The sequence below is a fragment of the Ischnura elegans genome, chromosome 2 (genome assembly GCF_921293095.1).
Source record: "Ischnura elegans chromosome 2, ioIscEleg1.1, whole genome shotgun sequence".
Taxonomy (NCBI): domain Eukaryota; kingdom Metazoa; phylum Arthropoda; class Insecta; order Odonata; family Coenagrionidae; genus Ischnura; species Ischnura elegans.
Window position 1 is genome coordinate 108,718,298 of NC_060247.1, and position 17,497 is coordinate 108,735,794.

Consider the following 17,497-nt stretch of genomic DNA (forward strand, 5'->3'; position numbering starts at 1 on the left):
GATGGTAATGTCTTCACGAGCTCACCTCCAGTTTAGTGAAAAGTAACCATGGTAACCATAGCCGCCGTAAAATCTTTTAACTTAACCGATGGAGAGCCAGGTGAAGACTTCTGCAATAACTCTCGTGATCTATTCCAGCAGAGATGTATACATTTACGCGACTATCATATGAATCAATATTATTTAATTCTGGCGCAAACATTTTTCCCGCGTACAGGAAACACTATGGAGTAATCAATTTACGCGGTGAGCATTATATAATAATACAATATTGTAAAACGTGCACAATCAAATTGGAATACAACGTTGGGAAAAGAGCAGCAACAACAAAAATAGATGCTCAGAATTTCAAAAATATTAACTAGACGAAGAGGAAAACTCTGGCAGAGTTACAATCGTAAGGCAGATGAAGAAAAATAACGTAAACATCAATCAATCACATCTCAGCAGCGATTTTTTGCCGCCTCTTTTCAATTTCAACCATTTCGACCTTCTTTTGTCAAACATAAGTTGCATTGCGAAGCGCGGCTGATAATCAGGCTCTGAAGTGGATAGCTGAATTATGGTTGAATTATATTACAATTTTATTTTATAGCTCCATATATTGATCACGTACGTATGATGAATTGAAACGAACCAAAAAACGGTTAATATTAATGGTCTTAGCATTGCTGTGTAGTTCTCGTTCTTAAATTTTTTTCACGAAATGTTCGACCTAACAAGATCGCATACTTTGCATTTGCAAGGAGTTTCTTTGCGTCAATATTTATATCAAATCTCCCATTAGAACATAAAATACGGCGTCTTGATGTAATACATATACGGCTACTAATAACAATTAGCCGGACGTTACCGCTTTGGTTATCATCATTTGGTGTGCTACCTCGTTAGCAATTTTTCATTCCATTTCTACTAGTTTTAATGTCGTATTTGCTAATAGTTTCTTACGTGTTTCATGAATTTTTACACTTACTTAAAGCTTTTCTATCGTACTTTCAGAATATACCAGTATGGCGTTCAGAATGATGCAAAGTTTAGCTCAGCTAATGCACAGGTCGATGATAAGCCCAATCAAAAGCGGTGAGTAATGGTTACATTAAAAATAATCTTGCATATTTGGATTTAATATAGACCATATTATTACTTAAGCCAATATTTGACGACTACAAGTTGAGGGAATGAGGTACCTGGATCCTCGGACTCCTATGTGTTTGAAAATTTGGAAAGCCTTAGTTTTTAAACAAAGAGGGAAATGATCTTGAATGTATGATTGCTGTCGTTTTTACTCATGGATTTTGGATTGCGATAATCCTCGGATGTTACGGGTTTCTGAGCTTGGATGACGTCATATTGTATTTAAATTATATAATTTAAGACCTTGTGGAGTGGTACCCCTTCACATAACATTTATTTGCCTCGCTTATCCTCATAATGTGAAGTAAATCAAGTCGAAGTATAGTGAAACGTGCAAAAGTCCCTTAGAGAATGCTCGTATTAAAAAAAAAACACGTAGCCAAAGAGGAAAACTCTTTGACCAATTATACACGAACGATTAAAAATAAAATTGAATGTAAAAAGTGTAGTCTCCTTAATGTGGGCGGGGTAAAAGATTTTTTTCTGTAATTATGTACTATATCAAACGTAGACCCATTGCAATGCTGATTTTATTCTTACAATACGTATTTGGGACCGTAATTGCCTGGAGATTGTGTTGGCTACAAAGATATTTACAGTTGAGTTACAAATCCCCCATGTGAGTTTTTGATACACATAGTCATCTACTGCCTTGCCCTAGGATTTATTATTTACTTTTTCTTTTGAAAACTAAAGTCAGTACAGATTTTGTGTATTCATGTATATTGGTCAATTTTATGGTCTTCAGAATTGTACTGCACTTTTTTGGTATGGTTGCCATTGTGGTGACATTTATGGCATTTCTTTGGGCCAAATTATCTTGCTCATATTGTCAACCATTGTTAAACTCATCTGCTCATATAGAAGATAAAGAGTCAATTTATTATCCATTAATAAGCTTAAATTGGTTTTGATTCCTCAACAACACTATTTATCAGTATGCAATACCCAAAAATTTTCTGTAACAACTAATGTGCTCAGCAACTAGTGTTGTTGTTCACGGAGACATTATTCTGCAATACATTGAAATGAATTTGGTTAGATTTAAGGAAAAGATAAATTTTGGCAAAAAAAATTTTCCTCATTCGACCAGTCTTTTCTGTGTTTAAAAGGAAAACGATAAAAAAGTTGCTGCCCACTTTTCAGGAGTTGGTGATGTCAATAAATTTCAGGTTTAGGTGGTATCATCAACTTAATCTGAAAGGGTGGAGACCATATATTGTTTGCCATGTAAAGCTCATAGATTAAGCGGCAGATCAAGAAATAGAAAATATGGGTCTATTTACTTTTCAAACTATCACAATCTGCAAATTTCAAAATTCAGTAATTGAGCCTATTCAAACGACTGCATATGACTAATTTCTGATGGGAATGACTTCAATTTTCTCTCAGTTATGGCAAAAAATAATGTCTGTGACCCAGCTATCAATGAGTGAAACTGAAGATTTTTTAGACAACCCATGTAGGCATTCTGGCTACTTAATCATAAATATATTATGTCCTTGTAATCAAATAATTCAAGGATGGAACTTCAAGTCCGGTTTTTATCTTTGCAAAATGATATGTTGGAATTTTGATTTTGTCGTATGCCCCAAGTGAGGTTTGTCGTCCATCTTTGGTTATAGTCTTGCACCGTTAAATTTGTGTAAGGATATCAATTTGTAATCAAATAATTCAAGGATGGAACTTTAGGTCCAGTTTTTATCTTTGCAAAATGATATGTTGGAATTTTGATTTTGTCATCTGCCCAAAGTGGGGTTTGTCATCCATCTTTGGTTATAATCTTGCACCGTTAAATTTGTGCAAGAATATCATTCTCGGTGAGAGTATCCAGCCTTTTGGTCTAAGTTATAATGCACTCCTACATCAGATGCACATGCAAAATTTCCTCCAGTTCAAGTTCCCTAGCAAGCGCCTGCTCTGGATTTTATATGATCAGATGTCTTATTATTTAATGTCACATCTTAATATTATCCAAATGCTTTTATGTCTACCCCATGCATGTACCTACATCGTGACGATGTTTTCGGATGATCCTTGATACATTAAGACTTGCTGCTCTAATTGGTGGTAATTAATTGCCTACTAAATTATCATTTTTGTTCTGTTGATCAGAGGCTAGATTAAGGTCATTTGCCAATTTTATTCAGTGATGTGAAATTTGTTTTATACCTTGAATTTGAAACTAAAATTAATTTGCATCATAGAATTTCAACGTGAAAAGATCTAATTCAATGAAGATTGACGTATAATCTAATGTATGAAGTTAATTAGAATGCACTAGTTCTTCTAAAATAAAATATTTTCTCTCTCTAATATTATCTTACTCAATCTTAGATAGCCAACTTATAATTTTTAAGTTAATGTGATTGCAGTATATACAATAATTCAGTTTCTTCAATATTAGTATATAGTAAATGTTTGCTTCTTGCCTTGTTGGCATAATAAATGCCCTGTGCACGTTTGAGTTTTAAAAATATATTAACAAACACGCTCTTTCTAAATAACAATAAAATGCACTAAAAAGTAAGAAATAGCTTTTCATCCCTCAGAGCATGTGCATAAGTGCTGACTGGGTTTCTTAGAAATGAGTATCTAAAGCATGATAAGTGAGTAGGCTTGCTCGCTCACCCACAAATATGACCCAAACAGCTATCTGAGAAAATTCCAGCTGCCGGTGAGTGTATATACCATAGGTTAGTAGGGATTGGCTCGCATTATGTATACCTAATCGCCACCCACACTTTGTTCTCGAAGTGATGAAAAGCGTTTTTTTTTTACTTTCTAGTGGTGAACCATGTCATTGATTAAACCAGAGCTGTTAAAGAAATGTCTGCCAAAAAAGTTAAATTCAAGTCTATGTTTTGCCATCTATGTTTTGAGAAAATTTGAAATTATTTTTCTTTTTGTATATTTTGTTTATATATTACAGCATGTATCTGAAAAAATGTTTAATGTCTGATTATTGTATATTATAATGTCATCAGAAGCAAGCAAGTCTCTAAAATTTCAAACCGATCCAACTTTGGGTAGTGGGTTAAAAGTCAATTACATCCATCAATGAAATAGGCAAACAGGTGAAGAGGTTAATAAAAAGCATTTAACAGTACTATGCCTACTTAGGCATATTCTACTGCTAGGTCCACTTCTTGATACTACTACTTCACGCCCGCTACTTCTGCTTATTTTAACGCCATCAGGTCTACCACTTGAATCATATTTAACTTTAATTTCGAAGTATTATTAATAAAAAAGTATTTTTCACCAGCTAGATTGCACCAAATCTTCGTACCAGTTTCAGTAGTCTTCTGACGATCACGCTGAGAGAAGTAATTATCTCCTTCTTTGTGAAATTCTACAAAATTCTTCGCTGGAATATTTTCAAGGTTCCCTCCGAGCTGTATTTTCTAAGTCCCGTTGCAGTAAACTTTTGGCATAGATAGGGAAGGAGCTTTGCCATTCTCCTTGAATGGTTAATCCGTTGAAATACCTTGCGGGGAGTGGTCCCTCGATTGAGGGATTTCTATCGCTCGCCAAAATCTCATCCCTAACCGTCCGTAATTCGATTTTCCGAGAAGTCCTAAATTGAGTTTCCAGGAGTGACCCTTTCAGGTGAGGAATGAGGTCCGGAATAGAAACCTTCTCATTGTTTCCAGGGTTTTCTCTCCTTCTCGCACCACCTTTTTCGAACGGAACGGACTGAAGGGGTCGTCGCCCTGCCAGGCAAGCGTAGTGCCTCGTTCAGACTACTGTCGTAACAGCGATCGTTTTAACGATAGTTGGCGGAGCTAGCGGTGTGTATCATGGAACCTTCATGGTGTGAACGGATGTCCGGGCAGTAGCACACGTACTTCTGAACATTGCCTTTTTTGATAGTTATTCCTCGTTCACATTACGATTGTGCGAGCGATCGTCCTGACGATAGTTGGCCGAACTAGCAGTATGAATGCATGTTCTGACAATAGTTCACGTGGTTCCCAACGTTGCCAATTTACGATGGTTAGGCGCTGGTAGACCGGAAGAGGAAGCGACAAGAAGCTGCCTTCGTGAAGCGACATTTCGTGAAGCTGCCTTCGCTCTATTTTTTTCATGAATTTGTCAAAGCAAGGAAGAATATGGGCGGAGAAAAATTCTTCGTTAAATGCACGTTGAGCACAGTAATATCTTGACCTTGCATACCTCAACAGCTTTGCTAACCGTCAATTTCTCGTTCCCTTTAGATGTCAGCACTAGAGGGCAGCACAGTTTTTAACCATCGTTGTGTGAATGCACTATTGTGCCAACGATTGCTGAAATAATCGTAATCTGAAGGAGGCATTAGGCGCTGCGAAACCGGAAGAGGAAGCGAAAAGAGAAACAGGAAAAGTTTTTGAATCGCGGAGTTGTTTCAGAAGGAAGAATCTGAGCAGAAGAAGAAGTATACGTTAAATAACGTTGAAAACCTTAACCGTACTTAGTCCATTAATAACGAGAGGTGATTTTGGCGATTTTTGGACCCCTCCCCCATATGAGGAATATCGTGAGATTTGGCTCGTCCCCATTCATCTAATCTCACGTATGGTTGTTCAAATAGGGTAGTTTCCTTCATCAAAGAAAACGAAAGGCATTGATTGCGATTCGTTACCCACCATTAGTGTATTCATAATACACAAATTATTTGGTTTTTGAAATACCGGTTTAGACGAATGGCAAGGGTCAAATTTTATCCTCATTTGAAAAAGGCCAGATTGGCGCCCATGCGATTCCACTCCACGTGACGTCACAGGGACCTAGTTTCTATACGAGTAGATAGGAGTTATACATCGTCTGAGGTTACCAATGCATGCATGAGGCACAGAGCTCAGGGAAACATGTCTTAATAATCACCTACTAAAACTGGCTAAGGTCGGAAAGTTTTCTTCGTTTGATAAGGTATTAATAAACCTTTTTTAAGCCAAGCGCTACCATTCAGCAAGGTACTCAGCTACCCGCTGGCAGCCTGCGAAGTATCAGCGCTAAGCCTCGCCTCAAGGTCACCTCACCGGGCGGGAGGGGGAACCAGAAATACGACGTACGGAGATATTTCCCGGCATTCATACTTGAGCGTCGCGTTTTCGCGCGCTTGGAATTTTTCACTTTTCATTTAATCGCGAAAAATAGATATTGTCATTTAAAAATCTAAAAGCGTGAAATACGTACTCCAGGAGTAATAATCTTTCGATTAAAGCAATAAAAAAATAATAGGAAACCACCCTATTACGCATTGTTAGTTTAAATACGTTAATCTATGTTTCATTGCATTGGATTTATTGAAAAAACAATTTGTTCAATTATGCTTAATGGATAAACACGTTTTGCTCATTTCACCCAGTTTTCTCGCAATTTTACAATGCTTCTTGAGGAAAAAATTACGTGATACTTGCCAGGACCCGGCTTGACCCCCTACCCCCGAAAACGCCTCGCGTACTTAATGAATGCCCCCTCACCTCAACAGCTTTGCCAATCGTCAGTCTGTTTTTCACTTAAGATTTCAGCCCTGGAGGGCAGCACAGGTTTCACCGTCGCGGGGATGAATGCACGCAAGTTATTACGATCGCTGGTACGATAGTAGTCTGAAGGAGGAATGGGTGTGTACCTTCGAAAGGGCCCAAAGCGAGAACAATAGGGTTTCGCGAGGGTACGCAATGATGTGTAGGTTCCCTCGTGAGTCTCGTCCCGTTCACCTTTTTGAGCTCGCCGCACATTGGGTGACTATGTATATAGCTTGCCTCTTGGATTACGCCTCGCGCCCCTTTGGCTAAGTGTCCCTGTCTTCCTTTTTTCCCGAAAGGGTTAAATGAGTCCCTCTCCGTAAGGGACATTGCCCCCGTGCCTGTGAGGTGAGGCAAGCCAGGATTTGCCGTTTAAGCCTGTATGGTATGGAGATACCGTTAGCCAGGGTTATCTCAAGCTTTTTTCAATATGCGAATGTTGCGCTGAGTTGGTATTGACTCGGCATTTCTTTTGGCGAGGTACAGGCAATTTTCCCTACGTATGGCTTCGTCTTTGTTTTATGTGATGTTCCTATATAATTTTGAAATCTCACTGTCAATCCATAATCCGATGGATACTATAAAATAGAAGATATTCATTGCTGGACGGATTCGTATGTGATTCGTCTTCCCATCGGACTAAAAAGACGGTCATAAAAATTAGGCTGCTATAAAAAATCTCCCACCAACTCCTAAAATTGTAAAATTATATTCTCACGCGAAAGTTTAGCGGAATCGTGCATAAGGTAACTGATTTTGAGAAACTTTGTTTTGACAGACATTGCTTTTGTTTGAAGTATTACCTTGATATTGAAACGTCTGGATTTGCTCTGGTCGAGCAAAATCGTTATTTCCCTCGAATATTGTTTATTTTAAACTTTTAAATTTGCCTCTAAATATTTTATCTTTAAGGACCCTCTAGTGAATAATGCATTTGATTTGCATTATGATTTAAGGTTCATTTGATGTTGAAATGGTCTTCAAAACCACATTTCAAAAATGCGTTGTAGAAAAATATTGTCTTTTGATCTCGCTTTACGAATTTCTTACTGTTCATAGTTGTTTATGAGTGTGACTCTTCTGCATTTTACTGTATAAAATCTTCGGGCCTAAAAATAGTTCGTCATTAGTTTCTTGCCCGTCGAAATAGCTGGTTTTGATACAGCTCGGTTCGTTGATTGGTCGTTTGCGACTGATCTATTCCTCAATGATGCACTCTTGGGGATGAGGATTGTCACTGCTGGCCTATCCGTCGAGTGTCGCCTTTGTTTCCACTTGCTTTAAGTGCCCTAGGATGTTCTTCTTTAGATGGTACTATGGCCCTAATGGAAATCGACGAAATTGTTCGTTTCATGAGTATAACAAACCTTCCATTTGATATTGGCTGTCGTCAATTTTCTTGTGAATTAAAAAAAATGTTCTAAACACTCAGCAGAGCGTTTCACACAAAAACTTTGCATAATGTCAGCTCAAAATTGTAACATGGAAAAAAGAGAAAAATCCTCTCCGAAGACTCCTCCTCCTCCTCCGTACTGATGTCTACTTAAAAATACTCTGTACAACCATTAGAATAAGTCCTGGCCAATGGCCTCGGGCTCAAATCCCGGTGGTGGCGGAGAATATTCAGAGACTGCCCTATCATTGCTTGAATGATGTGTGGAGGACATTCCGAGCGCAATACTCCCTCCATCGGGTGGGAAGTTTATGTTATGGTCCTCTAAGCGCCTTTCGTTAAGAGCAGGCTAATGCCGACGCCGGGTTTCTCTCCACCCTTCCTTCCATACCCTTCCCTCATGGCGTAAATGACATCAGCTGCCGGTCGCCTCCTCCAAATACCATACCATTATTATCCTGCCGATTAAGGGGAGTTTTCTTGGAATACTTAAGAAGCGTTCTGGCAGTTTCACCTTTCTTCATGTACTCTTCAATTCACAGTAAGGCCTACTCCCTTTCATTCTATCTATAAAAAATCCCATTCTCTTCCTTCCACTCTCTCGTTTACCTAACATTCTACCCTCCAACACCGTTTTCAGCATCCCCTCACTGCTAAGTACTCACACCATCCATACCTTCTGTCGTATCTCATTTAGGAGTTGTCTCACTTCACCCACAATTTCCAGCACTTCGTCATTCTTCTTCCTATCCGTCCTCATAACCTTCTCCATTCTTTTCCACACCCACATCTCGAAAGCCCCCAGTCTTCCCTCATCATCCTTTGTGTCCACGTTTCTGCATTGTAAGGCGATACACTCACCAGGTATGACTGTTCACTAACCTTTTGCTTAAAATCTTACATAAAGATACTCTCATAAGCTCTTTCCTTGATCATGAACGTCTCCTTTGCAAACGCGATTCTCTTCCTGATATCCTTGCTAATGTGGCGGAGAATAAATTCTCTTCCGTAAAATATTTCGTACACGTTTAGTGTATATGTCCATGCTCGGATGCTATGAGTGCGTCTCAGAGGAAATGTGACCTCCCGTGGCGCCAGAGGAGACACGAGACTCCGGACACGTCAGCCTCTCGCGGCTCTTCACACCGAAAGATGCGAAAAGGGGATCGCTCCAAAACAACACTCGGCGCCGCGAAAGTGAGCCCTAGGGGTCGCTTTTTACCATTACGCGTATTCCAACGCCCCGGGAGCGAGTTCGTGTGTTGATGAAGTGGTGGCTTCGCGTGGGACAGTCCTCGAGGGATTCTGCTTCGCTGAAACCTTCCGGAGAAGCCGGAGCGGCGATCGCTGTCGCGTGTTTACGTCCTTACCGATCGTTTTGAGGATCTCTTAATGATCCGGGTCACGGCCGTGCATGGAGATATTTTGAAAGTGGGACCGTGCTATGGTCATCGTCCTACAAAGTGCTCTATGCCACTCCCCCGCATCTTTGACATTCATGGCTCCGCGCCTGGGTGAATCACTGAGATAACAACGTTTTAACCCCTTTGTCTGTGGTTAGAACACATGAGGGAGTGAGAAGCAAATGGATTCAAGTGATTTTTATTTCTAAATGGAGTTCGAGTAGGTACAGAACTTAACAGAAGAAACATACAAAAAATTGGTGGCCAAGGGATACGAGTGAGTCTCTGCTCTATGATAACATCGAGTGGAAAATCAAATACACTGCTAAATATGTAGTTGGTCTCGTTTATTTTCTTTACTTAATTTCTGCTCCCAACACACTTTAGCAAAAAATAATTACATGCACCCCTAGGCTTCTCACCCCCTCATATGTAAAGTAGGGTGGAAGGTTTGTTGATGGCTGAATTGTAAAAAGCAATATTTCTGGGCGCAATATATCGTTCAAATTGCCTTTGTGGAAATGAAGATTGTATGGTGCTATCGTTAGCCATCCTCGTAAAAAATGGCTCTGATTTCAAACGAAATGGTATTCGTTGGTTTTCGATTTTCATGTATTCCTCAATTTTATTATTTAGATGCATCATTACCCATTCCGTAAGACGTTTTCGATTTAACCTAGCCATTAAAATATAAATTGTTTCCGTTTAATTTACTGACAACTGTGGCGGTGATTACAGGGTGGAATGATACCCCTCCCATTTGAAAAAAATCCATTGGTTTTTTTGTGTGTGCTATAGTCATTGAAGCGGAAGACTCAATATGGCTATGTTTATACTGGAAATTTTGACAGAAATTTTTCCAAAAGTTGGCCTCCTACCGTAGCAAAGCAGGTGGGCTAAGTAATGCTTCACATTAGTTCGCGCTAATTGTAAGTGAAACTTTCTCCACAATCTCAACACTTCAGAGTTAATGTCTATCTGAGATACGCTAGCAAAGTGCTATTTTCATATGAAAGCTGCCGATTAATTTCATATCATTTCCATACATTCATGAAAACTTATGATGTATTGAATTGTCGTTATGTCCACCAATTCTTTTTTAGACTTTCATTACTATTTTCCCTCTCCTACTCCAATTGCATCCCCCCTCCCACCTGCTCTCCGTTTATATTTCGCCCATCTGAGGAATTTAGATTCTACCCGATGTCTATGAAGGCTGCCAAGGGGATGTGTTGGGTTATCAGTGACGTAACTTGAGTTCACGCTCGTTAATGATATTGTCGAAGTGAGAGACGAAGGAAAGTTAAACCTCTGGTGATAACAGAGAGCGTTGTGACGCAAAGTGTGGACGGAATCAGGAGAGCCGCCAAAGTCCATTAAGTATTTTTTTATTTCTTTTGAGAATCTCAACCCTCATCTCTAAGCTGCCTTTTAAATCATGCCAGATGTCTTGATTCTTTTTTAAAACTCTCTTCGAAACTGGCTATTTTCTTGGATATATGTTTGAGAATGATATTATATACCACTTATGCCGGATTATCTGCTATTTTATTTGGTATCTATCGTTTTAGCTTCTTTAGTCTGTCGACTGTCTCGTTATCCGAAACTGACGTTATAGATTGATATCACATCGTAAATCCATATTGGAACATTTTGTTTAATGAACATCTTTAAATAATAAAAGGTAATGAAGGGAAGGGGTCCTGAGGGCCAATAATGTAACTGTATAAAACGCCATATCTATTATTGTATCGACGCGACCATCACATTACGAATTTCTAGTAATTTACTATTTACCCCGATTTATCCCTAACTCAATTTCCTACCCCACCAGACTCAAAACTAAAATAATGATGCTAGCATTTAGTTACGGTCTTACATCAATTTGGTGGCGGTGAGGTAAAGTCCCGCCTGCCAAACAAGAGGTCGCGGGTTCGAGTGCACGTGTAATTGTTAAATTTGTTGATCACCCTGATGTAAAATATGTGCTCTATTCGTAGGTATGGGAATAAATTTATAAAATATATACGTCATATTTTTTATTTCAGCGTGTCAAGCAGCCTTGCAACCCCTGCCGCTTCCCGCGACCCTTCCCGGGCTCTCCGTCCGGCTGATGGCTTCACTGGCGCAGATGCACCGCACGGGCCCGCACATCAAGAAGAGGCCGCCGAGGAAGCCGCTGGACGGTAGGCCCTTCGCCAAAGGCGTGGTCCTCAAGACCCTCATCCGGAAGCCGAAGAAGCCCAACTCAGCGAATCGCAAGTGCGTGCTCGTGAGGCTCTCAGGAGGCAAGGAGATGGTCGCGTACGTGCCGGGCATCGGTCACAACCTTCAGGAACACAACATAGTCCTGTGCCGGGTTGGGCGTTGTCAGGACCTGATCGGAGTGAAAATCAAGTGCGTTCGTGGGAAGTACGACTTGGCTCACGTCATCAAGAAGTAGTTCCCCTTTGCGGAATGTAAAGAAGATCAAGTATCGATAAATATATCTTTAAGAGGACGGATCACTCCCAATCAACCAGACGCATTTGGTTTTTCTTTCTTGACGTATTACTTGTGACGCCAACGAAGTGTATCATCTTGAAATTTTCGGGGTGTATAGAGTCGAATTTTCAACATTTTCCTGTATCTAAAAAATTAAAATATTTTATCTGCTGAAACACACTGGTGTTTTCTTTTTTTTCAAATTTAAGGTACAGACAAATGTTGAAAAAGGTGCACTCAGTATAATCTGAAAATTTTCATGCTGATAACTTCATTCTAAAATGAGTGATGCGTCACGGGGAAACACTATTGGAGCGGGAGTGTTGCTTCCTCTTGATTGGACCAAAATGGCAACGCAATAAAACCTGTCTCCTGGTGCCGAAGTCGTTAAAAAGCAACTTATTTTTACGGCTCGGCCTTGTGGCTTGCTGTGTTAGTTAAGAGTGCAGAGGAAACCAGTTAATTCCACTCCCAACTGCGTATTGTTAGGTGTGTCTGCTCAGCAGAGATAGTGAAATCCCGAAGAGGGCTTTACCAAGCAACTTTTCCTCCTAAGGAGGAGCTGTAATGATTCACTGAGTTAGTAGTGTTTCTTTGTTGCATTAAAACTCTCTGATTGAGATATTTTTATTCCTTGTGATAAACCTCTCCAATTGATCTGCCTTTCTGTTCCTTCTCATTAAGGTCCATGCGATGACGAATCTCTAGGTTTCCCTGCCTTTTGAAATTCGTCAAGAGACCAACCCTCGTGAAAGACAATGTGTTGTAAGATTTCATCTCCATTGGAACTAGAACAAAAGGTGTGCTTTTTTCCTTTAGTCTCATTTTGTATAAACATTTCGAGCTATCGCCAGGGAAGTTTTTTCCGTATTTTCCAAAATCTCGTTCTCGGGGATGTCGGAGAAATTCAACCTGGCAAATACTCGAGAGGAAGTTATGCATCAAAATATGTAGAAAAAAAAGAACATCGTTTTTTTTCGCTTTACCTGTTCCATTTGGCATTGTTCAAAAAAATATGAGAAATATTTTTATAAATTTCGGTGATCAGCAAAAAATCTATTTTTTGATAGTTTAAAGCGTGCCTTCAAAAAGTGCTAATGGTACTATGGAAGCCACTATGTACCCATCTCTCAAGCCTTAAATAATCCTCCACGCCTCATTACCTGGGCCAGCCACCCTCTCCGCAGCCGTACCTATGCGGTATTCCCTCATTTTCAATTTCCATTTCTCAATTTCCCTTTGTGGTTTATTTTTTTTAATTTACAAAATTTTATCCATACTTTTCCCAGACTTGTGGTGTCATTTCCATTAAAAATTTAGATTGAAAACCATATGTTCAGATTGTGGGTGAAAAGATTCATATAAATGGTGAGTTAAAAGATCATCCTTGTGTATGATTGAAGGCAAAATAGGTCGTAAAATATAATTACTAATGATATGCATGAATGCTTTTTGCGATAATTGATTTGAAATTATTTTGAAAGAGATCTTTTGACGCTTGATTTTTCAAAGCCCAATGCATTCATCGTCGGTGTAAAAAAGTAAGCCAAAAATTTCGTGTGGTCACCTTTTTTGGTCACCAGTTTTCTATGTCCTCATTTGTCGTTGTATTCATGAAACGAATTAAATTCTATATTTATGCCAATCAGTCCGGAGCCTCATGGCAATTTTTCACTCCAGAAGCTTAAATAACGTTTTCAGAAAGTCACACAATATTGGATCATTTGAATTCCGTAATTCGCTGTCTAGATCTTATAATTGAAACCCGTGGAAATTGACTGTATTTATTGACCAAGTCGGGTAGTGCCCTTGAAAAATGTTTGAGTCATAATATTTTATTTACAAAGGTCAATGTTAGCGGGACAGTTAATTCTGTTTGTGAATGTCTATTTTAGGTATTTTCCATTTAAGATATCATCATCATATTTTTTATCATTTTCCGTCACCTAATGGATAATCTCTTTTGCCGTTATGCATGGCATAATAGTTTTGTTTTTTGTTAGTATTCGGTGGGCTTTTGAACATTCCTATATATCCTTTCTTCGCTTCCAGTAATATTTCACGGTGAAGTTCCGATGAAAAAGATACCCCTGATAGTTTTTCGTTCCCACAGGAGCTATGATGTGGTTTTTTAATGAAATAAATTTTATCAAACTTTCTCACAATATATTCAATAGATTCTTCGCGCCGTTTTGCGGTATCGTCCTGCTCAGATTTTATCGGTGTGCCTCATGATAAGACAGTACGGTGAAACATATCTTCACGAATAAAGTGAACCGTTGTAAAGTACAGCAACATATAATTTCATACTAGTGTACGGAAAATTTACGAATTGACGCCTGTTTTTAATTTATCCTCAATGAAGCATATGGGCTCGTAAATACTCACTGAACACCGAGTGCTTGGAGGAGGGAATTTGGATATTGAGTCGAATTTAAAATCCGCTATTTCCATTATTCTTTACACGGCAATTACATTTGGACCTCTGTTCGCTATGGTTATTGATGCTTGCTTACTAGTCACAGCCATTAGTATCTCGTGCATGGTGCCTGGGGTAGAGATGTCTCTCGTTTGGGCCGGTTCTAGACATTTTTCCACGGTAAGGATTCTCTCTGGATACACCTTTAAACAAATACAAATAATTTAGGAATAAGGCTCGAGGCTTAAATATCAGCGTAAATTTATAACGCGCTGGCTCTTATATACTGCATGTGATATTTTGGACTCAGCGCTTAGGGGCCCCCTTTTGCTTGGCGCCTTACGCGGCCGCGGACTTTGCTTGCCACTTAAACCGGCCCTGCTCTCGTTATCCAGACAAAGGGTGAGTTGAAAGCACTCCTTTTAGTTTCAACAATTGAACCTTCACGCTCTCGTTAAGTGATAGCGCCTACCTTTTCATTATCGACGTGTAACGTTTTTTTGGCTCAGAATTCAAAATTCCATATTCTGTTATGAAGTTAAGAATGTGATGAAGTCTTTTTGGAGTCCTCCCTGATAACTCTTTCTGGAGGTCGATGATACCCTGACTGAAGCATTCCGCGTGTTGGTAGATGTAAGCCTCCGAGGAAAGGTCCTATTTGTCTGGGAAGGTCTCACCAGAATTTTTGTTAGATATGCCTGAAATAGGAGATAATTATCTTGCGTGTGCGATACAATATCTCACATTAGCAAATAGTAAATCCCGTATTTTATACGTGGACCGTTGGGTGTTATAGTCTGCGGGTACATTTCCTATGCCTGCTTCACGGACCTTGAGGTTAACAAACGGAAAGGTATTCCAGGTATTGCGATTATATGAGGCCACTGTAGCTTGTTTGTCTGTTAGTGCTGCAACACCATGGGATTGTTCACCTTAGATATCATCACGTGCGTGAAACAGCACGTCATAACAGTCGTTGAAACAAATATGTTGGTCTGGAGGAATTGGAAAGTTCATCCCTCTGCTTTCGGAGCTTGGCCGAATGGCAAGTATCTGGAAACCTTTGTTTCTGTTAATTAAAAAAAGGATAAAATTGTAAATCCTTGAGATTGAGGCGTAGAAACATGTGGATGAGAATTCTCAGCATTTCATCGAGATTCTATTTTAGTGGTTTGGTGAAAAGGTCACTATTTAAATCTATGAAATTAATAGCGATCAAAGTCATTTCTAATGCTGAATAAAAAAACGTTTAACTCCGAAATGGTCTGATTGAGAAAATGTTTTCACCACAAAAACTGAGGAAGAATACAATTTTGAAAACCAGACGAAATTAAAAGTTGCATAAAAGTTTGAATTGGTTGATTTGGGGGAAGTATGAATTTTCATTGGGAATATTCTTTCCAAGTTTCTTGATCTAGCTCTAGGGATCGTGGGTAATAAATGTATGTTCAAACCAACTTAATCTTCAAGCGAAATGAAAAAAAAATCCGGAATAGGATAATACGAGTTTCTGAATTAGCGAACATCTGCGAAAATTGATTAAGAATTGCGTTTATTGTAGATGAAAATAAATGCATGATTATTCTTCACATTTCCATAAATGGACGCAATCGTGATTTTGTTTTTCTTCCACTTTTTAAATGGTTTTACAGTTTTTTAAGTAATCATATTGGAGTACTCCACGGTGCCAACTTCGCGCCCTTTGGCTGAAGATATTTTTTTAATCAAATCATCGTTAAGGACTGCAGTTACGTCCACGGTTTATCGCGAAGAATGACTGGAAACTGTTCGTAGAGTTTATATAACGATCACAGAAAATTCCCCCTTGACTTCCCAATTTAAAAAAATACTCCTCGCGTAAGATATTTCACAAAATTGCTTACATATATGACATTTTTAGTTCTTCTAAATCAAAATAAGTGTAGTAATGGAAATTTTATTTCATATTTTTTTACTTTCTTCGGGTTTTTGGAGCGACCTTATCGCCTTTTATCTGGGTAACGTACCTATTCTGTTTCTATTATAGACATTATTTGATAATAACTCGTGTAAATAGTACCTACGGTATTCCGTCTTAATTTTACTATGGCTTTCGCTGTGTGCTTCGTGTCAATTTTTTTGTCATCACCGCATTTATGGGTCATCTGCGTTTCTTCTGCGAAGAAATAAGTATTGCCTATAACGCCTGTTGGCGATTTAGAATTTTGAATGAGAGATTTAGAATTTTGAGAGCACGTAGAGAACCAAACTTCATTTTTCAGTTTTTAGGCTCAAGTGAGACCACAGGGCTCAAGTAACCCGCGTTTACGGTGTATAACATTTTGTATTAAAATAGTACATGGTGTAATTATATTTAAAAAACATGGATTTTGAAAATTTATAATCATTTTTCATTCTTACTTCTTATTCACATCCATTTTTATTAATGATAGCCTTAAAAATTATTATAATTGAAGTTACGCAAGTGAGTTAGACTTTAATGATCTTTATATTCATCATAATAATATAAATCATCATCATAAGTCAACAATCGGAGGATTAGCGTGACGCAGTTCTCCATTCCATTCTCTTATCTGCAACCATTTTCATAACGACATTTCTTCTTTTTTACATCCTTAGCAACCTGTCCTATGTAAATCATTCGGGGTCTTCTTCCCGTCCACTCGTCCCTCAATGATAGTTTTCATCAGACCACCATGTTTCATGATGTGACCGACTAAGTGGTACCGTTCTTCTTGCGTTACTGTTTTTAGAAGACTTTTCTTTCACTCCTCTACTCACTTCCTCATTCGGTAGATCCTTTCGATATCTTCATCATTCTTCGGTAGGACCACATTTACAATTCTTCCACTCTTGACTTATCTGCTGCCGTTACCGTCCAAACCTTGCTACCATCAAGAATAATATATATCATATCTAGCATGTGATGAATTGTTTTGTATATTTTAAGTATTCCTTGCTTATGCTTTGGCATTAGCTTCATTTTCATAGAAGTCACATAATTACATGATGGGCGCTAAAGTAGCTATCCATCTGCAGGAATATTTCTCGGGTTTCCCACCGGGTGTCGTATCGGGTTGTAGTTCCCAACGTTTCCATGAGTAAGTCCGTCATCGTCATCAGGGGCTAATGACGGACTTAGTCATGGAAACGT

At 38.9% G+C, this 17,497-nt stretch overlaps 1 protein-coding gene across 2 annotated transcripts; it reads left to right on the plus strand.

The window, feature by feature from the left end:
• The first annotated feature begins 118 nt into the window (after window positions 1-118).
• On the plus strand, window positions 119-12,544 carry LOC124154326 (40S ribosomal protein S12, mitochondrial). 2 transcript variants are annotated; one of them, XM_046527993.1, is made up of 3 exons: window positions 119-246; window positions 1,000-1,080; window positions 11,489-12,544. In XM_046527993.1, the coding sequence occupies exons 1-3, from the start codon at window positions 144-146 to the stop codon at window positions 11,881-11,883; spliced, it is 579 nt and encodes a 192-aa protein (XP_046383949.1). In that variant the 5' UTR covers window positions 119-143; the 3' UTR covers window positions 11,884-12,544. The 2 variants fall into 2 exon arrangements, with proteins under 2 accessions (XP_046383949.1, XP_046383950.1); XM_046527994.1 differs by lacking the exon at window positions 119-246 and adding an exon at window positions 503-612.
• The last annotated feature ends 4,953 nt before the right edge of the window (window positions 12,545-17,497 follow it).